At 39.6% G+C, this 25,188-nt stretch overlaps 1 protein-coding gene across 1 annotated transcript in view; it reads left to right on the top strand.

Annotated features, from left to right (window-relative positions):
* XYLT1 (xylosyltransferase 1) overlaps nt 1-24,199 on the top strand; it is a 423,706-nt gene extending 399,507 nt beyond the window's left edge. The window contains exons 11-12 of the mRNA XM_001365940.3: nt 3,620-3,953; nt 16,242-24,199. Coding sequence (XP_001365977.2) covers nt 3,620-3,953; nt 16,242-16,564 — 657 coding nt within the window. The 3' untranslated portion in view covers nt 16,565-24,199. The remainder of the gene's footprint in view (nt 1-3,619; nt 3,954-16,241) is intronic.
* Nucleotides 24,200-25,188: the final 989 nt, after the last annotated feature.

Raw genomic sequence — 25,188 nt, 5'->3', positions numbered from 1 at the left:
AGACAGACTGCAACCCACATTAGTGTCAGTAATTGAAGGTTCTGTGCAAATTATGTGTCCCTTCAATTCTGGGGTGGTCAAAAAGAGATTGGAACTCTTTGCAAAGGTAACAAGATGAGAACCATGTATAAGAAAGAGTAGGAAGACCAGTCGGGCTAAACTGTAGTGTGTGCAATAAGCCTTGAAAGGTAGAGTAATAGCACCATCGTGAAACACCTCACATGCCCAACGTCAGATTTCATATTTGTTCATAGAGGTAAGATGGTGCTCTTTACAACCCATATTATGTTTTCAGACTAACCCATTGTCTTAACTGTGTGAGTGGGGAGAAGGGGGTGAATAAATTAGCTGTTGTGGCAGTAGAAACAATTAGTTTTGACAATAGACTGAATTTATGGAGTAAATCAAAATGAGAAACCAAGCACAACATAGAGTTTGCGTGCCTGGGGAAATGAAAGGATGGCGATGCAGGACAAAAACAAGGATATTCACAAAGGGTTAGTTTGGAAGAAAACGATTAATTCAGTTGAAGTGCTTCAGGAATATCCAGGAATCAGATACTCTTTTAATACTTTATTACTTTAGAATTAAAAGCAGTGTGATATCAGTCAGCAGCCCTATTCTTGGAGTCAGAAGGATTAAAGACCAGGGGATCTATTCATCTGACATGGAGCAGAAATGTTCTCTGTTTCCTCCATTATAATACAGACTCCTCCAGAAGAGGGTCTGTTCTGCTTTGTTGTTGTTACTCCAGTGCTTAGTACAGGCACTTAATAAATGTTTTTTATTCAATCATTCATTCTATCATTCATCATCCTGTATGACTCTTATGCTATGGCTTTTGACAAATAGTCATTAGAGGATCTTTTGGTTTTCATATATTAAAAATAGCAGAGTAGCCCATGGGCTGTCTATTTGTTGTGCCTCAATTACATGACCAGAATCTTACCTTCTTTACTGGCTACACGTCATCGACGATGTCTTTTATACCATTTCTCCCAGCTAGTCATTCTGCCAATATTCTGTAACCTACCATGTATCTTTCTTACTTCTTATTTCCTAAGAAAAATGAGGTCATTTGCCATGAGCTCCCTCTTCTCCATTTCTTTTTATCCCCAAACTCCTTGACGTCTCATTCTCCTTTCTTCCAGACCTCAATCATAAGGTGGCCCCTCTCCTCAAAAAAACAAGCCTTTTTATATGCCCCATCTTCTCCAGCGAATTTTCCCCACAGATGTATCCTCTCTTTCTCTAATCTTCAAACTCTGCAGATATGCTGGTTCCTTCCCTACTACCTTCAGATATGTTCAAGACCCCCCCAAACTTAAAAAAAATTCTTCACTAGCCCCTATCGTATCCTCTTAATATTGTCCCATATCTCTTTTCTTCTCAAATAAAGTCCCAAGAGAAGCTATTTATATTGTTTTCAAATCATCTTCTTCCACTACCTCCTTTACAATCTGATTTCCAACTCATCCCTCAAATGAAATCAAGAATTTCTTAATTGCCTAAGCTGATTATCTTCTCTCGGTCCTCAAACTTTATTTTTTCCCTTTCTGTTGCATTTGACTTTGTTGGCCACCCGCTCCTCCCAAATACTCTTTCCTCTCTGAGCTTTCATGACACCTCAATTGGTTTGTCTCCTGCCTGTCTGACCATTCCTTCTCAATTTCCTTTGCTAACTCATACTCGGTCCTAACTGTGGGCATTCACCAATTCTCTGTGGGCTCTGTTAAAGCCCTCTCTTCTCTTTGTCTCTCTCTATACTTTCTCTTACTACCTTCATCAGTTCCCATCTACTTAATTATCATTTCTATGCAGATGATTCACAGATCATATATCCTGTCTCGGTCTTTCTCATGACTTTCCAGTTGAACATCATCAGTTTCCTATTGACTGTGTCAAACTGCACGTCTCAGAAATATACCAAACTCTACAGGTCCAAAGTGGAGCTCGTCTTTCTCCCCTGAACCTACCCTTTTACCAAACTTACTGAGTTCTGTTGAGATCACCACCATTCTTCCAGTATCCCAGATTTGTATCCTAATCATTATTCTCAGTTTCTCTCTTTCAACCAGTCACTAAATCTTATAGTTTCTACTTCTACACCATGTTTCTCATATCCAACCTCTTTTCTCTCATATATACCTTCTTCCTTAGATCTGACCCTCCTCACATGTCACCAGGGCTATTATAATGGCCTCCATCAACATCTTATTCCATTCTAATTCATCCTCTACACAACTGCAAAAATGATTGTCTTTTTAAATTTTTTTTATTAATTAGTTAATTTGTTGGTTGGTGGCATTAAAATTCCCAGATATCACCTTCCCTTTTTTCCCTCCTCATATTTATATTTTATATATTTATTTGTATTGTATATATATATATACACATACAAATATGCATATAATGATGTCTTTCATGTTTCTGTTCTTTATCTGCAGGTGGACATTCACAAAAAATAGATTTTCCATAATCACAAATCTGACCATAAGTCTCATTCTGTAAACTCCAAGGTCTCCCTATTGCCTCTAAAATAAAACTTAAACTCTTCTTTGGGGATTTTTAAAGCTCTTCACAACCTAGCCCTAACCTTTTTTTTTTTCCCAGCCTCATTATACGTTACTTTCCTTTCTGCATTTTACTATCAGCCCAAATGATTTTCCCTCTGCCCCTCACCTATGGCACTACCTCTCTTCTCTAGGGCCATCCTGTACCCCATGTTCACTCACCTTCATCTCATGGAATCCCCAGATTCCTTTAAGTCTCACTCAGCTCAAGCAACACTTTCCCTCTGGATCTCCCAGCCCGCCCTCCCTAACTTCCTTGAACTGAACTGTCTTGTATTTCTTTTCTATTTATATATGTGTGTGTCTCCCCCTATAGGATGCAAACTCCTTATGAGGAAAAATTAATTTTTTGTCTTTCTATCCCCAGTACCTAGAACCATGTTACCTGCATGGTAAGAGCTTTAAAAAAAAAATGCTTATTGATTGAATGACTTTCTATCGTTAAATCTCTGAGCAGCTAAGCTGCTGGGTAAAAACACAGTAATATCTGTTCACTAGAATAATTTCCTAGCTATTGAGGAAGTCTGAACAATTCTGTATTATATGAGTATCCATGTAATTAACGACAGCACTGCTTTTGTTCTGAAAGATGTGTTGATTTTGTTTAACCCCTTACCTTCCGTCACAGAATCTGTTCTAAGTATTGGTTCCAAGGCAGAAGAGCACTCCTGGATGGGCAGTTGGGGTAAAAGCGGCTTGCCCACGGTCAGGCAGCTAGGAAGTGTCTGGTTTGAACCTAGAACCTGCTCTCTCTGGGCTTCTCTTTATCCACTGAACCACCTAGTTATCCCTTTATTGATGGGGGTTTTAAAGATCTTTTTACTTAGAGTGATTCTCTGTAGCAAAGGAGTTTTGTTTTGTTGCTGTAGACTTTGAAAAGCCAGGGTTAACTAGACCTCACCCAACAACTTTATTCCTGTTTGGGGACACACTAGTCTTTGCTCTCTGCCACAAAGAAGATAGACCTTAACTCAAAGAGAAGAACTTCAGACCCACTTGATGGTTCACCATCCAAGTTGATTTCACCAACTCACTTTTTATTTCAGATTGGCACTGAGTGGGATGCCAAGGAGAGAATATTCCGAAACTTTGGGGGACTCCTCGGGCCAATGGATGAGCCGGTGGGGATGCAGAAGTGGGGGAAGGGGCCCAATGTGACAGTGACTGTCATTTGGGTCGATCCTGTCAATATCATTGCTGCCACCTACGACATCTTGATCGAGTCCAGCGCCGAGTTCACACATTATAAACCGCCTTTGAACTTGCCCCTTCGGCCCGGGGTTTGGACTGTCAAAATTCTGCATCACTGGGTGCCAGTTGCTGAAACCAAATTCCTTGTCACTCCTCTGACCTTCTCAAACAAGCAGCCCATTAAGCCAGGTAAGACCCTTTTATTTAGATCTTTTCTAAGAAGGAAGAAAAACAACAATAATAATCTCAATGATGATAACAATGCTGCTACTAGTACTACTATTCACAGTAAAATAATAATGACAACTCCTATTTCTGTAGGGCTTTAAATTCCACAAAAAACTGTCTTTACAATAAACCTACGAATAGGTAAAATGCAAGCAATGTGTCCATGAGGAATCTGAGCCCTGGAAAGGTCAGACGATTGGCTCAGTTTCACATAAGCAGTAAATACTAGAGCTCAGATTCAAGCCTGTGCCTTTCTGACTCCCACCCGAGGATGCTTTCCTCTAGCCCTGCCACTTCTTCCTTCCTCGCGTGCCTCGTGTGTATTTCAGGTGTGTGAGGGCTGCACGAGTGCAATCCATCTTCTGTGTTTCTAGTATTTTCCCTCAGTGAGGTAGAATCCAGCTTGTTTGCTATAAATAGCTTCTTCGTTTTCTCCTTCCACGCTAAAGCAACTCCATCTGTCTAATATTTAATATATATCAGACAGATGAAACTCTCCCATTGAGCCTCCTGAAGTTCTTGATCATATTTACGATGGAATAGAAAATAAACTGAGCCAGGCGTTTTGCTATCAGGGAATCTTGCCGTTTGTGCAATACCAACATCGCCAGGCAACTGCTGAGAGCTAATGCACTCTAATTTTCCCCTAGAGGGGTCTAACTTAACATATTTCTCAGCAGGGCACCTAACATACCCATTTTTTTCCCTGCATTGTTTTTCTTTTTTAACTTTTTAAGTTGAACGTCTCCATTTAAGCAACAATAAACAGAGAAGCCAAGAAATGCATTTCAGCCATTTGTTAGCTCATCAATAACGAAGATATGCCAGCTGTCAGTTTTGAAAAAGGCATGATGTAGAGTCGTAAGAGAGAATGTTGGCCACCATGGGGACTTCTGACTTCTAGAAGGGGATGGATTAATTTGCGTGTATGTAAATTAGATTAGCCTCTTTTCTTCCTAATTCTTTGTGATTGACTGAGGTAGATGCAGATGTGTACTGTCCATTGATCCAACCTACTGTTAACTGTTCAGACCATGCATGGGATTCTGACATTCTCTCCATAAATGGCAACAGAGGCTGGGAGTCAAGAAGTTATGTCCCCCCTCCAGAACTCCAGAGTAGTGATAAAAGCATAAACTCTTACTAGGAGTTCCTTGAAAACAGGAACTCGTTTTTCCTTTTCTTTAGCGCAGTGCCTGGCACATAGTAGGTGCTTAATAACTAGTTTTTTTTTTTTTTACTGATTGATTACTTGCTTCTAACCCCCCCCCCCCACACACACACACACACACATCTAGAATTATGAGTGACACAGAGCTGATGGGGAGAACAGCATTTCGTCCCAGCCCCCAAGCTGGCCAAGGAGCAGACAGTACAAAGAAAGAATAGCAAACAGCTGCCTTAGTTGGGATCGCTTCAAAGGTGAAGCTGTGCCCTGTTTCTAACTTGTATTTTTCCAGTTGGGAGAATGGCTCCATCTCATGCAAAGTGAGCAAGACCAGGGTCATTCAGGCATTGCTGAGCAGACAGCACTTCGGTGGTAATTGCTAATGTTTTGCTAACGATGTTCTGGTTATGAAGAACACAAAGGTGGGAGAAATACAATTTGTAAAATGATTCATCAAGAGTAATTAGCTATTGATGTGTCCCTGGTAATCTCAAGAAATCTGATGAGGTAGAATTGAAGAAAATTTAATTACAGAGGAAAGCATCGAGAGTTGATGTTGTAATAGAATTTCCCATATTAACCTCACTTCTCATAAGGGTTTTTAACTTAACAATAATATTTGGTTTCTGTGCTTTAAAATTTTCATTAGCTGCTCCTTTTAATTTGAATTTTCTGGCTTTTGTTGCTTTGTCACCATTTTATTATATGAACTCTCTCCCTCTCCCCACACCCTACCTAGAGAAAATGAAGGCATTATGAAGCTGTGGCAGAAAAATTAGGACTTCCTCCAAAAGAAAAGATCCTGTTGTTGATATCTACCAGTGTCTAGGGATGGCATGGTTCAAATGTGCCAGAAATCTGGAGATGGGGTGAAGAATATATGATCAAAAGTTCAAATCTGGCCTCAGATGTTTCCTGGGTGACTTCCCAGCCCTTCTCCACTCTTCTGCCTTGAAACCAATATACAATATTGATTCTAAGACAGAAGGGAAAGACCCCAAAACAAAAAAAGACAACTTGATCAAGTCATTAATGAGAATAGATTTTTGTACATTTTGCTCCCCTAAAATATGAAGACTTAGTTATACACATTTAGGTTTTCAGCGCAGCATATACTGTGTAGACTCTGCACCAATCTATATATTCATCATTCAAGGAATATTTACTAAGTGTACCTGGCATATGCAGAATGCCACCTTCTAGATTACAAGAAATTCAAGGGATTGCTTCTGTCCCTTATTTCCTTTAAAGGGATGGAAAGTATGGCGGAATTCAAATCCATCACCTTACATCTCACCTTAGGAGGAAGACTTGGGATGCTAATTTCTCTACCTTTGTGACTAAGAGCTGCTCCCATTGTTGTTTTAAGTGAAATAAGGAGGTTTATAAGAAGTCCTTCTTTTATGAAGATGAAGATACACTTTCCAATTTCATTTCTTCCAGTTAAGTCATTCATCATTATAAGTCTTAGTATTGGCCACAATAGACACTGATCCTATCTCCATTATTTTTACCTGTATACACATCCTAGTTCATGTCACTCATACTTTGGGTATTTCCTGAAGAAATGTGCCATTTAGATCCAAGAAAAATGCAATTATACCTTTAGAGGAAATGCTTGATCATAAATTTCCCCATGGGATGCCTTCTTCTCTGGAAAGCTGCTTTGGCCGGCAGCTAGGTGACTCAATGGACAGAGCACTAGACTTGCAATCAGGAAGACTCATCTTCAAGACTTAAAATCTGCACTCAGACACTAGCTGTGACACTGGGCAAGTCACTTAACCCCGTTTGCCTCAGTTTCCACATTTGTCAAATGATCTGGAGAAGGAAATAGCAAACCTCTCCAGTATCTTTGCCAAGAAGCCCCAAAATGGGGTCATGAAGAATAAGACATGATTGAAAACAGCCGAGCAACAACAAAATTTCCTGGCTAGACATCTAGGTAGGGTAGTGATTAGTACCAGATATAGAATTGAGAAGACCTAAGGTCAAATCAGAACTCGGGCACTTACAGCCTACATGTCCCTAGGCAAGTCATTTTCCTCATCTATAAAATGGGAATGATAATAGGTCAGTTTTGGAGGCAGGTAGACAGCCCAGTAGAGAGAACACTAGGTCTGAAGTTAGGAAGACCTGAGTTCAAATTTGGCCTTTGACACTTAGTAGCTGTGTGACCCTGGGTCATTTAACCCTGTTTGCCTCCATTTCCCCATCTGTAAAATGAGACGGAGAAGGAAAGGGCAAAGTACTTCAGTGTCTTTGTCAGAAAAACCAACAGAAAACAACTAAACATCATCAACAGCACAGGGTTTTGGTAAGGGTCAAATGAGGGAACATTTTGCAAACAAAGCACTATGTAAACATTGGCTTTTAAGTGTTCCTGGTTAAGGAGCATTAGGTTCTAAAGCATGAGGGGAAGTCTTTAAATGGCTTGACAAGAAAAGTGTTGGTTTCTGTTTCAAAATCTCCCTGTGTGAGCAGAACTAAAGCTTAATGGGAGGTAGGAAGCCAGATCCATCTTGTCTAAAATATACCAAGAAGCCCCAGATTTCTGCCAATACAGACACAGTCGCAGAAATGGAAATCCTTCTAAATTCTTTCCTGCCATGTAGCTCCAGCATTAATTTTTGGAATTAGAGAAAATTATCCAAGTTAAAAATCTCTGTAATAGATCAATTCAATCCTCCCCTTCCCGAGGGCTAACAGGGGTGGTTGCTATTAAGAAATGGGTATTTCCTAGCTTTCAAGGATTTAGAACTACAGGGCACTTTTAGCATCTGATCCAACCCCATTTTACAGCTGAGGAAATGGAGACCTAGAATGAGTCAAGGTTGAGGACAGAAGCCATGGAGAACTGGCTAATGGGGTGGGCTGGGCTCTAAATCGTAGCTCCTTCCAAATTCCATCTCCACTAAAATGCTAAATGAACCTGCTAAAAAATGCTAAATTTTTATTTATGCTAAATTTAAAATGCTAAACACCCAGCATGCCTTTCTGCTTGTCATGTTCATAGAATCATAGATGTCATCTCATCCAACCCTCTCTTTCCATCAGGGAGAGAACTGAGGTCTAGAAAGCTGATGTGACCACCGTCTTGGGGAGTCACACAGATACAGTAAATAGTGGTGATCCAAACAGGTCTCCATCATCTGGTGGTTGAGTCTGAGCCTCAGCTTACTTGACCCATTTTTGTTGAAGAAAAAAAGGGAAATCCATTTAGGTTACTAGAAATAGTTTCTGAGGATAGTGACCAGTTTGAAGCTTCTCTCTAAGAATTTTCACCCTGATCCCTACCTCAAGTTTTGACTTTATTCAGCTTTCCTTTCCTTTCCCAATTCCTGGGGAAAGAGGGATTCCCAGGATGCAATAGGTTACTGCAGAAGAGATTTCTCTATCATTCTCCCTGTAATGACCCAAAACTGTATTTGAAAGCTAAATTTACATCAAACACAAAGACTTCAGAAAGTTATTCCACCATAGGTGGATGGACAAAAAGAAAGGTCACGAGTATATCCATGTTAGAATTTGCTCAAATTAAATCAAATTAAATTAATTATAATTAAATTTTAGTTAAATTAAATTTCAAATCAATCTCAGCCAGATTGCCAAGTCCTCTATGAAGTTGTCTCTGAACCCACAGCTAAAAGTGATTCTTCTCAAAAGTTTCCTAGATCGTTCTGTCTCATTTCTCCCTTCATCCCATCAAATTCTATCTTCTATTATTCTTTTTTGGTATATAATCCTTGCCCCTTCCTTTTTTAGACTGTAAGTTTCTAAAGAGCAGGAACTGTTGGGTTTTTTTTTTTTCATCTTTTTATCTCTAGAACCTAACCCAGTTGTAGGTACATAGTCAATGCTTAATAAATGTTTTTTTATTTTTTATTTTTATTTAATTAATGTAATTTAATTTCGTTGCGCTTAGTTTAATTTTTAATATTTTTACTTTTAATTAATTGTTTAATTTATATTTATTTATTATTTATTTATTAATAAAGTTATTTAATTTTAATAGAAATTTAATAGAAAAATAATAAGAGTTTGTTCTCATTGGAGCTAGACTTATTTATTTATATGGAGGTAGACTTTTAGAAAAGTCATTTCCCTGTTTTGTTCCTAAATTTCTTTCTATTATTGGAGGGAAAAATAGATCAGAAAAGTAGAGTAGTGATATCTGTCTACCCCACCTACTTGGCCAGTCCGTCATAAGGATCAAATGAAATCATGAAGATGAAGGCTAAAAGACCCATAGAACTCGGTGAGGTATTATCATCTCATTTTTAAAGCCAGTCTAGAGGAAAACTTTGCTCTAAAGGGGACAGACAGCCCAGTGGCAGTTCCAGAATTTCATAGCTATACATTCCCATTTCTGACCCCAACGAATACTCCTCAACAGCCAAATTATGAGAAAGGCATTCTCTTCCCTCTTGAAAGGAGGATGTTATTCTCTCCCTCCTGGGATGGAACATGGATTAAATAGAAGGAAGATGCTATAGAATCACTGAATAGTCATGATTGCATAGATAGCCACAGTTGCAGATGTTGCTATAGAATGAGTCAAGCCCTACTCAAAGAGCCATTGGTGTCCCTGTGTGTCTCTCTCTCCTCCCCCAGAAAGAGAATCTCTGGTTCTTCCAACTTTCCCCTCCTCTTAATCATTCTTCTTGCTATCATTGAGGTCCCATCTGTTGACTGATTAGTTTGTTTTTTAGCCCTTTTAGTAATTTGGGGCTGCCAATTTCCCTCCACCAAGGCAAAATTTTACCCATTAGTAACATGTGGAAATAAATTTAGGCTCCCTCTGGTTTGGGAAAAGTTGGGGTCAAAAACAGGAATTTCAGCCACAAAGTTCTGGAAATGCTGCTGCCACAGCCATGAGCATGGATAAACCAACCTAGGCACTTGCTACCCCTGTGCTATGTGCTGTGGGTAATATGAAAGTGTAAGACATGGTTTCAGCCTTAAAGATAATTACATTCCAAGTGGGGAGAAAGAATATGGTGGAAGGAGATCACAAGGGCTACCATATGGTACTATTATAAGGGGAAGGAGGGCAGCAAAAAGAGATCACTAAAGGCTGGTGTGTTCTAGAAGAGGGCTTAGTGCATTTTAGACTTGATCAGGGCCTTCAAAAATAGGAAGAATTTATATGACTGAAGAGGAAGGAGTGAATTCCTTATGTTCATGCATTCTGGCAAAAACTTTAGATAATAAGCCCAAGCAAAGAGACAGAAACTAGGATGGAGAATATACACAGAGGATGGTGAGATGAGGGGTCTGAATAAAAGGGAAATGATGAGAAATAATATTAAATAGCAGAGCAAAGCCAAATTATAGAGGGCCTTGAAAGCCAGATGTTTTTGTTTGTTCAGTTATGTCTAATTCTTTGTGATCCCATTTTGGGGTTTTCTTGGCAAAGATACTGGCGTGATTTGCCATTTCTTTCTCCAGCTTATTTTACAGAGGAGGAAATTGAGGCAAATAGGGTCAAGTTACTTGTCCGGGGTCACATAGCTAGTAAGTGTATAATTTTATCTCAGAAAGATGTCTTCCTGATATCTGCTGTGCTACTTTGCCTGCCTTGTTAGCTCCATTTTGCAGATAAGGAAACTGAGGTAAACTTGACATTAAAGGACTTGCCCAAGGTCTGAAGTATCTTCCTGAATCCACCTTTTGCATTCTATCCATTCTCTCTTAATTTCTCAAGCATGGGATGATATCATGACAGTAGTGTTGTAGGACAGCTGGGCTAGCAGTAGTATGTAAAAAAGAAACTGAAAAAATGAAAGACTAAAATGAGCTATGAGACCGCAGAAATAATGTGTCATAGTTAATTGTGCATGTGGCCTTGCTCTCCTACTAAATCAGAAGATGAGGTGAGGCCAGGGTCTATGTCTTACTCATTTTGTTTATTTATTTTTAAACCCCTACCTTCTGTCTCAGAATTAATACTACCTATTGATTCCAAGGCAGAAAAGTAGCAAGGGCTAAGACTTGCCAAGGGTCACAAAACTAAGAAGTGCCTGAGGCCAGATTTGAACCCAGCATCTCCTGTCTCTAGGCCTGGCTCTTACACCACTGAGCCTCCCAGCTGGACTGTCTTATTCATTTTGAGTCTTCCATAACATGGAGCCCAATGTCTTGAACATAAGGATTCACTCCTGAGTGAATAAATTGGATCCTGGACTGAGAAGTAATAGTGGGGATGGAGAAGAAATACATCTGTGAGATGATTCAAGAAAAGAAATGACAGAACTTGGGGATAAATTGAATCTAGATATAAAGAAAAGGAGAGAGTCCAAGATGTCTAGTTTAGAAAAATGGAAAGGTCTGACATCAAAGATCAAATAATATTATTGGGGAGGAGTATTTACTAGGGAAGGTAAGTTTGATTTGGGGCATATTGGAGAAGTCTTTTGGGTAGCTGAATATATGGAACTAGAAGAAAAGTCAGCAAAATTTGGAAATTCAAATTAAGTCCATGAGTATATACAAAAACATAAAATATTCATATGAACTTAAGAAACAAAACAAAAAAGAAATCTATAACAATTCAGCCTCAGAAAAAGAAATTGAGTGAGCTATAAATGAATTACAAAAGGTGGGGGGAGAAAACATTAGACCAGATAGATTTCCAAGTGAGAACTGTCAAAAATTTTTAAAGGAATTAATACTTATGCTACATAAATTATCTCAGAAATAGAAATAAGGCACTTTACCAACTTCTGTTTAGGGAGACAAATGTGGTCCTTGAGAGATATCCAAACCTGAGACAAACAAAGAAGAGATAAAGAACTCTAGAACAATTTCCCTAATGAATATTTATGCAAAAATTTTTTTTCTAATCCTCACAAAAATACTACCACCACACAATGAAGCCAGAAAATAATTTATTATGACCAATTCATAAATGCAAGAATGATTCAACATTAGGAAAACAATTAGCATAATTAATCATATAAACAACAAAAATAACAAAAACCAATGATTATTTCAACAGATACACAAAAGTCCTTTAACAAAAAAAAAAGAATGAAAAAATAGCTCTCATTTATATTTTTTTTAAATAACCATGAAAGGGCTTTTCTTCGGTATAATCAAAAATATTTATTTAAAACCAAGTGCTATTTTCAATGGAGAATACTAGCAGCTTTCCCAATACAAGTGGGGATAAAGCAAAGATATATCCAACCCCCCCCCTCCACCTTAATTATTTGACATATTTTTAGAAATATTAAATCTCTAGTAGAAACACAATAGAACAAAATTCCTAGGTATTAACATCAGCAAAAAGAAGACAAAATTATCCCTATTTGCAGCTGACATAATGTACGTAGAAAATAGGAAATCAGCAAAGAAAATAATTGAGATGATTGATAGTTTCAGCAAGGTAACAGAATACAAAATAAATCCATAGCAATCCTCAGTATTTCTGCACAGAACAAACAAAATCCAGAAAAAGAAATAAAAAATCCATTTAAAATAACTACAAAGTACATTAAAATCCTATCAGCTAAACCTATGAAGACACATGCAAGATTCATTTAAATAAAACTACTGAACACTACAGAAATAAAGCAAAATTCACTGCTCATGGTTGGGCCATGCTAATATAGGAAAGAATGAGAATTCAACCCAAATTAATTTACTGATTTCATTTTTTGCTAGTCAAATTATTGAGGTGCTTTATAGAACTAAACAAAATAATAACAAAATTTGTTTGGAAAGAAAAGGGAAGAAATAATGAAAATTGCACATAAAAGAAGGGTAATAGCCTTGCTAGAACTAGCATTATATTTTATAACAGTAGCTGGAACTATTTGATAGTCATTCAGTCAACAAACATTTATGCCAAATGCTGGGGATACAAATATGAAAAAAGAAAGACAGTCCCTGCCTTCAAAGAACATACAATTTAGTGGAAGGGAGACAATATGCAAAAGGAAACTCAAAAGCTGTGACTAAGAGTCAGGAAAGGTACCCACATGGAGGGGATGGGAGAGAAGTCTCAGAGTGGCACAACCAGGTGAGAAATGAAGGGATGTTCTAGGTTAAGCTCCCTCATTTAATGGATGGTTGAAGTCCATGGCCTCACCTTCCAATCAGTGAGTCAACGTTAAATGATGAGGTGGAGTCCTGAGACTAATAAGATCTTACACGATGTAAAGTTTTCATAATAATGAGCTTCCTGGGCTATAGTGGAGAAGTCATAGATGCCCCAGAGTACTGTGGCCGGATGAGAAATAAAATGTTAAAATCAGAGGAGTAGCCAATGGGACAGAGCCGATAAATAAGAAACTGAAGCAACTGAAAATGGTGCTCACCTGATAAATCTAAAAACATAATTTACTGGGGAAGACTTCCTTTTTGATAAGAGCTATCAGGAAAACCAAAAAATAATTAGGCAGAAATCAGGTTCAGATAAACATCTTATACTATGTCACTATATTAATAATAATATAGTAACATTATTACATGTAATAAAATACTATAATATAACAATATAGCAATTAGTAGCTACTATTAATAATAGTTAGCATCTGTTAAGCACCTACTATGTGCCAGGTACTATTCATCTGAGGAATTGCAAGAAACCTGGGAAATTATATGAACTGATGCAAAATGGTTACATTGTACACTAGGACTGCAAAAATGTAAATTAAAAAAACAACATGAAAACAAAATCAAACCCTGAGTAATCCTTTTTTAAAAGCAGGGAAGAGAATAGATAATATAGCATGTGATTTCCCCACGCCTACCTTCACTTTACAGCAAAAAGGACTTCTGTGACAGAATATTGTCAGGTGAAATCACATCATATATTAGATATTTCTGTTTAAAATTATTTTATCATGGGGAGGGATAAATATTGATGCAGCATTTCAAAATAAATTACAGTAAAGATAAAAGACGTTTTTGAAGTTATTATAAAGCTATAAGCTGCTAATGCAGTCGATAAGAGTATTAGATTTGTAGTCAAGGAGACCTGAGTTCAAATATGGCCCAAGATTCTGAGTGAGTCTCTTAACTTCTTTCTGCCTCCTTCTGTAGACTGTGGATTGTAATAACACCTGCTTTCCAAGAGCATTATGAAGACCTAATGAGATAATATTTATAAATTACATTGCAAACTTTAATGCCCTATATAAATGCTTGCCCTACACACACATAAAAAAATGGTGGAAAAGATGTTGGGAAGGTGAGAAAAAATAGGATCTTGACCACAGTGAAAAGAATCAGCTTTAGAGAGACAGAAGGTTAGCTCTTCAATATATCCTGGAAGGAAGCATAAGCATGTAAAATGATATGGAGAATATGGAGAATTTCTCCAACTTTCTCATTCACAGTACAAGATTGTGAACAGGATGGTTTTACAGGTCGTGACTTCCACGTCGTGACTTTCCCCATTGTGTTTTTGATATATTGTAAGTCAGCATAAGAGATTAAATGGGAATTTGGGGAGTTTTTTGAAAGCTGCAGGCAACATATGAAGACCAGCAGATGACACAAAAACATTTAGAAACTCAAATATGCATAAAATATGTGATTTTATATAATTTCAATGTATTTATCTTTTAATACTATAAGTATACACAATTCCTTTTCTAGTGTTTAAATAAGTAAAAAGTTAAAGTTTGCAAAAAGCTATAAAAACTAACAAATGACACACAAAGGCTAGAATAGGTTAGCATTGATCTGCATATGCCTATAACCAAATACTTAACCCAGATTCTACAGTAAGGGACTGTAAACACCCAAGAAAAGAAAAAGGAAAAATTCAGACTTCTGGTACAAAGGGAGGGTCAAAAAATTTCACATAATTTTTTTTCCTATTTGAATTAGTTTATTTAGTCAATTTAGAACATTATTCCTTGGTTACAATAATCACAATATTTCCCTCCCTCCCCTCCACTCACCCTTCCCACAGTCAATGCACAATTTCATTGGTTATTACTTGTGTCCTTCATCAGAACCCATTTCCCTGCTGTTGTTTGCACTAGGATGTTCATTTAGAGTTGACATCCCCAACCATATCCTCTTGACCCATGTATTCAAGCAGTTGTTTTCCTTCGGTGTTTCTACTCCCACAGTTTTTCCTCTGAATGTGGATAGTGTTCTTCCTCATACATCCCTCCGGGTTGTTCAGGATCACTGCATTGCCACTAATGGAGAAGTCCATTACATTCAATTGTACCACAGTGTATCAGTCTCTGTGTACAATGTTTTCCTGGTTCTGCTCCTCTCACTCTGCATCACTTCCTGGAGGTTGTTCCAGTCTCCATGGAGTTCCTCCACTTTGTTATTCCTTTGAGCACAATAGTATTCCATCATCAACATGTACCACAATTTGTTCAGCCATTCCCCAATTGAAGGGCATCCCCTCATTTTCCAATTTTTTTGCCACCACAAAGAGCACAGCTATGAATCTTCTTGTACAGGTCTTTTTCCTTATTATTATCTCTTTGGAGTACATCACACAAATTTTTCATGGTACTCTATTTGCAATCATTCTGGGAATCAGTGTGGCATGGTGCAAATAGCACTCCAGATTTGAAGTCAGAAGACCTGTGTTCAAATTGTCATGCTTCTTACATGACAATGGACACAGCCTCTGGTTTCCTCATTTTTTAAATGAGGGGGATTGGACTATCTAAACCTCTAAGGTGACTTCAAGCTCTAAAGGTAAGATCTGGCAATTTTTAGTGGGAAAAGCCTACTGTCTAACTTAGACATGAAGTGGGGTCAGGGCAAGAAGGAGGAGAATAACTCTACTAGAGAATGTCCATAGAACTTTAGTTGAGATGCTTAAATAGGGCCAAAGCCAATTGGGTGCCTACACTAAGTTTAGCACCAAGTCTAGTGAGCTTCTAAGAGTAGAGGACAACCAACATGCCTAAGGAGGGGCAAACCAGCCAGGTCTGAAAAGAAAGCAGAGTAGAACTCCCAAGCCAAATGGCAGTGGAACTGGGTCCATGTGTGGCTGCTGAACTTCTAGTCTAGCTGACATAGGGAGACCCAGCCTCAAAAATAAATTGTGCACTCACTCATTTACACCATGTTTTTCCCCTTTGATTTTTCAGATGAGTCCTTGAAGCTACACAATGGACCTCCCCGTAATGCCTACATGGAACAGAGCTTTCAGGGCTTGAACCCAGTCCTCAATATCCCTATCAACTTAGCCCATGTGGAGCAAGCCCGAAGGAATGCAGCCACCACTGGTGCAAAACTGGAGAGCTGGGTGGACTCGTTAGTTGGAGGAGTCTGGTCTGCAGTGGATATCTGTGCCATTGGCCCCACAGCCTGCCCTGTCATGCAAACATGCAGCCAAACTTCCTGGAGTTCCTTGAGCCCAGACCCCAAGTCTGAGCTGGGAGCCATCAAACCCGATGGTCGGCTGAGGTAGCATCTGGTCGTGCTATAGAATTTAAAAGGGAATTTCACCCTGAGTATATGGGATCCTAAAGCCTCTTTCACCCCAGTGAGTAGTTCCCATGTGGGAGAGAAGCTCTTAAATTCACCATCAGTTTGAAATCTAGGGTTTAAGAACCTACGTTGGAGCCTGGCATTGTTCTCCCTGAAATATGCTCAAGAGAATGGTAGGTTGCCCCATTCTGGTCCTAAAATAGTCTTACATTTTGAGGGGGCTTTTTGTGGTGGGGACAGGGGGCAGGTTGTTTTTTCCATTTGCTTCATTAAGGCTATAAGTCATTTTTCTTCCCTTTGGCCAGACATCCAGATAGACCAGAGAACTGTGGGAGTTGATAAAAATATTCACTCCTCTGTCAGTCAAAAAGCCCCCCATCAGTGTTCATCAAATCCTTTGGTTTCACCCAGAATGCTGAGTGGGAAAAAAAAGCCCAAAGTGATTTCACTAGAAGTGGAGGGTTCTCTACCTCCTGTTTTGTAGTTTTCCTTCTAGCTCAGATGGACAAGAAATGAAATTTACAGTATTTCCTTACAATGATGGCCACACTTCCATGCAAGCATCACTGATACTCAGTGCATTTCAGGAGTGAAAAATGCGAGGGTTTCAATCTCGATAATTGTCTGGGGCCCCTCATTGTTGGCGGGTGCTATAAGCAGGGAAATGTCAGAGATTGGAGATAATGACAGTAGTTCAAACAATTGCCTTATGAAGTCTCCCAGATATTTAAAGAGAGAGATTGCTCAAGTCTCTGGAGAATGGAAATTCGGCATCTGCAACTTGTTTAAGATGCAAAATTCTTTGACTAAAAATCAGAACAATGCCAGACACCTCCGGCGGTTCTCCCATTCCCCAGGCCAAACCTTGCCAGGTGCCCCATTGGTGCTGGTTACGAGTGACCAAATTGCATGACCCAAACTTTTTGACCCAGGATATTTTGAAAGTCCTTTTCCAACCAAGTTTTTAAGATATCTCTTTTCTTACATGCAATGCCCACTGGAGTACCTTGCAAAGACTGTAAGGATGTTCAATTATTTTGGTTTTTAGGTTCTAATTACTTGAGTAGCCAAGAAGGTCAAGGTTTTCATTCAGTTCAACAAACTGAATGCCCACAACAAGCAAGGCAAGGATCCATCCCATTGAGTGGCCCTCCCATTCAGACTCAGAGGGATGAGCCTTTCAGGTGACCCCTCCATTGTTCTCTGTCACTTCCTGTGGGGTGAAATTCCCTTTTAAAAGCTGCACATTTGGTTGCAAAAAAAAACAAAACAAAACAAAAAAACAAACAAATGACCTAGACATGGAGCACCGAGCCCTTGTTCTGTTTCTCTCCATAGTGTTGGTTTGAAGCTACTGAAGTTTGCTTTGGACTTGAAATAGTGAGGTCAGCTGTGCTGATGTTATGTCAGAGCATTAAATGTTATATGGAGCCAGGGATGCAAACAAGGACGCCTAGAAGGAACACTTTAGATATTTATTATTTATATGTTTTAGTCAATGACTAATTAGTAGGTGCTGTTTTTGCAGCTTGACAATTATGTTATCTTACTAACTAAAGCTGCCTTTATTCACAAAAGGCTCCCCACCCTTTCTCAGCCCCATCCCTCTCCCAAGACACACACACGCTCATCTTTTTTTGCTATGTTCTCAATTTGTGACTGTTGCTGGCCGGGAGCATGAGGAGTGCTCCTGCCTGTATTGTCAGCAGGAGACAGATTCATTCCCTCCCCTATCAACAGCAGACTGATGCCCCCAGATGTTCTCTTAGCCAGCCCTTAGTGACAGCAGTAGGTCCTCCCAGGTCCAAGCCCAGAAGGCTCTGAGCCCCCTGTAGTCTGGGTAGAAAGAAGTTTTGTACCTTCTCTTCAAAGCAAGGAAGGTGGCTAGAGACTGCAGCTCAGCGCATCTACGCTGGACCTTTTTTTGCCTTTCAACCCTTGCATTATGGGTCACTCCTATCTCTCCTGTCCCATTTGCAGATGAATTTCCTTCAGTAAATCTCACTTCTAGAGCCCCGATTCAAAGTGAGATAACTGAGGCAAATGGGGTTGGAAGGTTAGTTCATCTGATGTGTGAGGCCAAAACTGGGCAAAAGCTCTTTGTCCACATGGAAATCTTCCTGCTCCTTGTACAAAGGGGCTTTCAGAAACCTTCGGCTCAGTTTCACAGAAGTCCCATGTCGCTTATGTATTAAGACATAATCAGTTGTGCAGGAGATTAAAAACTTCCAAACCAAGCTACTTCTACACAATTTCTCTGGAGAAGTGTGGTAGCAAGGACTTCGCTGAACATCCTGCTTTGGGACGTGGCAAAAACAAAATCTTTCTGTAACCTCTCCATCAGCCAGCTCAGTTTCTGTATTTGTAGCAGTATTATTTGTGGTGACTTTAGGTCTGAGCCCTATTGTGTCAGTGTGGTTAATATCAGCCTACAATCACCCAGAAGTTGTACCTACTATGCTCAATGACATTTCTGACTTTTACAATCCTGGAATGAGTGGAGAAACCCCAGAGTTGGTTCTGGGACAGTCCAAGCTGTGAATATTTTCCTCTATGCTTAACTCCCCATCCATCCTGCTGTAGGAAAGTAGGTTGGGATGTGGAACCCCCATTGGGTTTTTCACATTTGGGGACCAGAGAATATGCATTTGTAGATGTTACATTTGGTGAAAAGGAGAATTCCAAATGAGAACTCTATTGCACCGAGACTCCATGATAGCATTTTTTCAAATGAAAATGTTCAGTCTTTCTCAGTCCTATCCTGAGACTAATTTGATTATTTGGATATCCCATTGGAAAAGCCAACCGTGATCATGTGCTCTTGCTTTCTGTGGAAAAGTCACATTTCTTTGGGCACAAGGTTTTGTTTACTTTGGGGCTGTTTACCCTGGAATCTTCTCTGAACTTTCAGTTTCAGAGTAGGGTGTCTGGATAGTGAGAGGGCAAGTCTTCTGGGGTGGGGGTGAGTTGGAGATTGGTATTAAAAACTGGCTGAAGTGATGGTTTATCGAGTCTGGAATAGGCTGGGGTGTAAGGGCAAGTATCTAAGGAATCTAAGCTTGCCTCCATACCCAGACTGGTAAGATGACCCCTTGGACAAATTTTTACTGACCCCTGTATTCCGGTTTGGGCAGAAGTTGTGCCTTCCACCCCTTGCTTCCTATTTTTGGATCTTAAATCCAGAATTCATCCCAGCTTAAGTTGGGCAGCCCCAGTCACCTCAAGGAAAAGGGAAATAAGTTCAAAGGCTCATTGTGGGTTTTTTTTTTTTTAATTGGGCCCTCCTCCAGTCAAGCACAGCTCTAATTGGCCAGAGAGGCTTTTATTTCAGATGGTTGATTCAGGCTTGAGTGTGAACCAAGGAATGTAAGACCCAACATACAAGATGCAGGACACAAGGAAAGCAAGTGTATAAAAGCAGCTCAGTGAGAGGAGGAGGCTTCACCCTAGTCCCACATTAGCACATACTTGTGAATTGGGAGCTAGTGCCCTTGGATACTGGTTTTATGATGCAAACAAGCCCTGTGGCTGTGTGGAGGTCTTTGTGACTCCGCCTGGGAGTGCCTGGCCAACAGTACCTGCCAGGGGAACCAAAAAACAGTATTTGAGGATCCCACTCTCAGACTATTCCCATGAAGGTCAAAACAAGTTGAAATAGAACTAGCCCTTTGATACTCACTCAGCTTAAGAGCATGGGGGGGGGGGGGGGGGGCGGGGGATCATTCCCTTTGAAGATACATCCGGATAACAGTTTTAGGTTTTTGTTTTTAGTCTGGATCTAAGATTTTATTTGGCATAGAAAACTGAAAGTGAATAAACTTCCATTATCAATGCAGATCAGCAACTCTTCTCAGCTTAGAGTCTTATCTTTTAAGCCCTTACTTTCCATCTTAGAATCAATACTAGGTATTGGTTCCAGGGCTGCAGAGCTGTATGGACTAGGAAGTGGGGATTAAGTGACTTGCCCAAGGTCATTCAGCTGGGAAGTATATGAGGACAGACTTGAACCCAGGATGTCCCCTAGGCCTGGCTCTCAATTCATTGAACCACCTAGCTGCCCCCTCAGCTTATAGTTTTTAAGAAGTGCCAAAAGGTAGTGGCTTGCACAAAGTCACTCTACCAGTATGTGTCAGAGCAGAGCTAGAACCTAGGTCCTCCTGACTCCAAGACCAGATGCCTATCTACTCTGTCACATTACTGTTCCCAAATTCTGAGTGTATTTTCCCCCTGGGTTCATGATGCTAGGAAAGGGACAGATAATGATCCCGTGCTGGCCACCATTTATTCCTGCTGAACCTTTACAGCCATGCTGAATGGTGGAAGGCAGCATCCCATAAGGGCCATCTACCCGAGAGTTGTCATTGTTCAGAGCATCACTTGTGTTACTCTGGGTGCCAGTAAATCAGTCTTGTATCCCCAGTTGTAGGAATGTGCTACTAAACTAAAAAGCCAGCGCACACACACACACACACACACACACACACACACACACACACACACACTAATCCAATCCTCTCCCCTCCCCAATATGTGGGTGATTCTAATGACAATCGTCTTCTTTGTAAAGAGAAGGTGAAAGTAGGAAATAGTATGAATATCTTTTAACAATGAAGAAAGGAAATATTAGCAAAGGAGTAAAATGATTCTTTTCCCTTCCTAGGACTTGGACTTCTTACATGCACTCACACATGAATGTGCATGTGTATTAATACTTTACACACATTATTATGTTCACTCTAGTAAAAGTTCCTGCCCAAGAAAGAAAGGGGGGAAAAAAAGAAAATTACCATCGTGTCTCATTTCTGTTGCCAGTGCTATTGCTCCTTATGCTTCATGACCCTGACAGCAAAGCTATGGCAAGAAACAATTCAAGATATGCCCCCTCTTCCCTAAATTATTCCCCTGAATGATTTGCTTCCGCAGGTCAATTTGAATATAAAGCTATGGAGTTTGCCCATGATGAGTGTTGAATGATCTTTATCCTTGGATAAACATGGCCATCCTTGGATAAAGCCAGGAAGACCTGGGTTCAAGTTCTCTCTCAGATACCCACTAGCTGCATGACTAAGAAGGACAAGTCACTTAGCCTCTCTGTATTTCTAGCCGGCTCTCTAAGACTCTGAGTTGGTGGTCTGTACCAATGAATAGAGTTTCCATGCCAAGAGTTTTTCCTATGGATGAAATCACAGGACCAGATTCCATCACCACACACACACACACACACACACACACACACACACACACACACACATCAAAGAAACTGATTCTTTTTGGAAAGTGGAACCAACCCCAACTAGGAAAGATAGTTGTCGGTCAGCAGAGATTCTCCATTGGGAACCTCCATCTCTCATCTGCTTTTATTGTCCATTTAATGAGATAGAGAGTTCCCAGGATTTGAAGATCTTCAGCTATCATGTTATCTGCTGCTATATATCCCAGAAACCTCCAGCCTACTTGACTAAATATTTCTTGTCTTAAAAACCTTTAAAATGAAAGGAAAGCATCAAAAGTCCCCAGGACAAAAGTGATTTGGTATTAGAGAAACTTGTAAGCCCCCCCCACCCAACCCCAACAATGGAGACCCCTATTGGTTGTTATTGGGGGTCTTATCTAGCATAGACATTCCAATCTGTGGTATCCACCCAATGGCAATAGCATTTGGATCTTTTTCCCTTCTCCTTGGCTGGCTTCTGTCCAATAACATCCAAGACAATAAAAACTGGGTCTGCCCTCTTGTTCACAGCCAGCTGGCTAGTCCGGCTTAGTCATCTGCTTTTGGCTTCTGCCTCAATTGTGTTATTTTGCCCATGAGTTCTACCACAGGTGCTACCTCACAGTGTCTGCTAAGAAGTTTACCTAGGGGGTGGGAGGAAGAGAAAAAGGTATCCGAAATCTCCTTGAGCTGAATGTACAATCTATGCAAATTCTCTCTGTTTCTCACTGTCAAACACTTAGAAGTATTACATGTAACCTTGCCAAACTAACAGCAAGATCCTGTACAGGTTTCTCTGATGACAGAGTACCAATTTTCGGCGCGGTTCAAATGCGCCCCGTTTGTATATTGTTAACGAGTTGTCTTTGGTTCTGTTGTCGCTAAGCCCCTCGAGGGAGATCGGGCCTCTCTATCTGCAAGGAGTCCCTTCTGCTTGGCTGGGAATATTTGGATTGCTAATGTCTCTTCCATTCCATGGAGGTCTCTCTGCACCCCCAAGACACCCCCTTCCAAAAGGAAGGCCAGTGGCCTCACTGACTTCAGCCCCCCTCCTTTCCCACACCTTCAGAGCATGTCATCTTCCATCTCACAACACAACAAAGCCTTAGGTTCCTCCTTTTTGAAATGTGGCCTTAAAAACATGTTGGAAACATGGATGTTGTCTCACTCTTCGGATCTCCACCAACATCACAGAAAGCACCTTGAGATTGCTGCTATCCCTCCTACTGGGGGACCCGTCAACTTACAGTTTCACAGATACAATGGAAATTGCTTACAAATGCAGTCTTTAAGAAAAATGACCTTATATTGTTCCTGTGGGCAAAATAAAGGTTTGGATGCTCTCACAAACCATAGGCAACTCTTGAAGTACTCTCTTACAGCATATTGTAGCTGTAATGGGTTGACTTAATTACCTACAAAGTGCTAACATTGAGATTTTCCTTTTTACACCCTTAAAGACATGGCAACTTTATGAACTTCACTCAAGGGTAAATCAGCAGCACCTCTGTTGTTTATCCTTTTGCCCTTGTCGATTATCATTGGCTTGAGAAAAATTGCACTAAATATTCCCAGCTGATCTTAGAGGTGCCACCCTCTCAATCCCTCTAGCCTCCAACCTCTTTTATTTTGATTCCTCACTCTCTGATCCAGCCCAAAGACAACAGAAAATAAGGTTTTCATAGTAAACTCATTGGCTTTGAATGGAATAGTCTTTCTAGTTCTTCCTGTCTTTTTTGTTGTTGTTTGTTATCGTTGGTTTGTTGGGGTGTTTGTTAATGGCCTCATCGTAAGTTATTACTGTCCCCTCATTTTTCAGAGACAGGTGGTGATATAGTTTTAAAAAATAACTATTTTGTTATAGATCATAATATGCATAAAACTGTACAGAAATATTTTGTAATCTATTGATTTTAAAAAAGAGAGAACATGTAAATACGGTAAAGTTAAATTAAAAAAAAAAAGATTCCAATGGCACACACTGAAAGATGTAGATATTTTGCTATTTATTTAAAGGATTATTTTATGAGATACTGAACTATCTGAAATTGACCAGTAATCCAAGTTTCAAAAAGTCCAAATGTTTTTTTCATGTTGTAGAATGTGATCTCCAGCAATTATTGCACTACCCATTTTTGCACCTTTCTGTCTTTCATTTAGCAGAACAACAACAACAAAAAAATTGTGCCTTAGCTGTATTTTCTGTCTAGGGGAGTTTGTTTTTTGTCTGACAACGCGAGATTTTTTGCAGAAAACAGTGGATGTATTAAATACTGTATCATACCAAAAACACCGCGGGTGTATATAAATGCTTTCTGTCATACTGTGTTTTCAGATGCAGAATTTTAAAATTAAAAAAAAAAAGGAAGCTGTCTTTGCGGAACAGTGTCAGTGTGATTTGTTTTCACTGCTATTCCAAAATGATTTGGAGGTCTGAGACAACCATCATTTCAAACTCTTCACACTCAAACCTTCAGTTCAGATACATGGACAATAAATCAATCAACAAGCATTTGATAAAAGCCCAATGTGTACTAGGTACTGTGCTAGACAAAAACCTACTCTCAACAAGCTTGTGTTCCATCAGAAAGTATAACAGGTACATATACGAATGAGTATGAGCAACCAATGGAGCTCTCAAGGTAAGCAGGCTGAACAATCAGTCATTCAAAGAGTGAACCTATTATATAGTATCTATAGTTTATCTGATTACATCCTAGGTTCTTATTCAGTCAAGTGTCAGGAGGAGTTTGACTCCACATAATATTCCTTGTCTTTCTCTAACATGTTGTATTCTAAATTAAATATGCAGCTAAGGCCCTGATTTTCACTGACAAAATACAACTTTTGATTTATAAAATCCCAACAGCTTAAATCAGCTTCCTTCCTGGGATTTTGTCCACCTTCAGCAGTCTTACTGCTAGTATTCAAGTATGGAGAATTGGCACAAAATCAAATGGCCATACAGATTTCAATATGCTTACATACACATCCTGAGAAAACACTTAAAGTAATAGTGTTTATCAAAATAGCAGTTTTAAAAGAAACCATACTGGGATTAGAGATAGGAGAAGGGATTCAATAAAGAGATGGAGGCGAGTCAGAACCAGCACAACTGGCATCCCTTCCATCCATTTCTCTATTAGGAAATGGATAAAGCAAGACAGTAACCAGGGCAGATAATAGATGAAAGGGTCTTTTTCCCCTAGGGAGAGATGGAAGAAAAAGTCAATGCAAAGTAATCTCCTCAAGAGGCCCCAAATCCTACATCTCTAATGGTCTTTGACTCTTGGATTCTGTCCCTGGCTCTTCAATGGTTGCTACTTTCAGTGGGAAGCTACCATGTCTGGTGGCACTCAGTTCAACCCATGATAACAAACTTTATCACATTT

Source organism: Monodelphis domestica, chromosome 7 (genome assembly GCF_027887165.1).
Source record: "Monodelphis domestica isolate mMonDom1 chromosome 7, mMonDom1.pri, whole genome shotgun sequence".
Lineage (NCBI taxonomy): Eukaryota > Metazoa > Chordata > Mammalia > Didelphimorphia > Didelphidae > Monodelphis > Monodelphis domestica.
The sequence above is the reverse complement of the archived record's forward strand: the minus strand, read 5'-3'. Positions and strand labels throughout refer to the sequence as shown.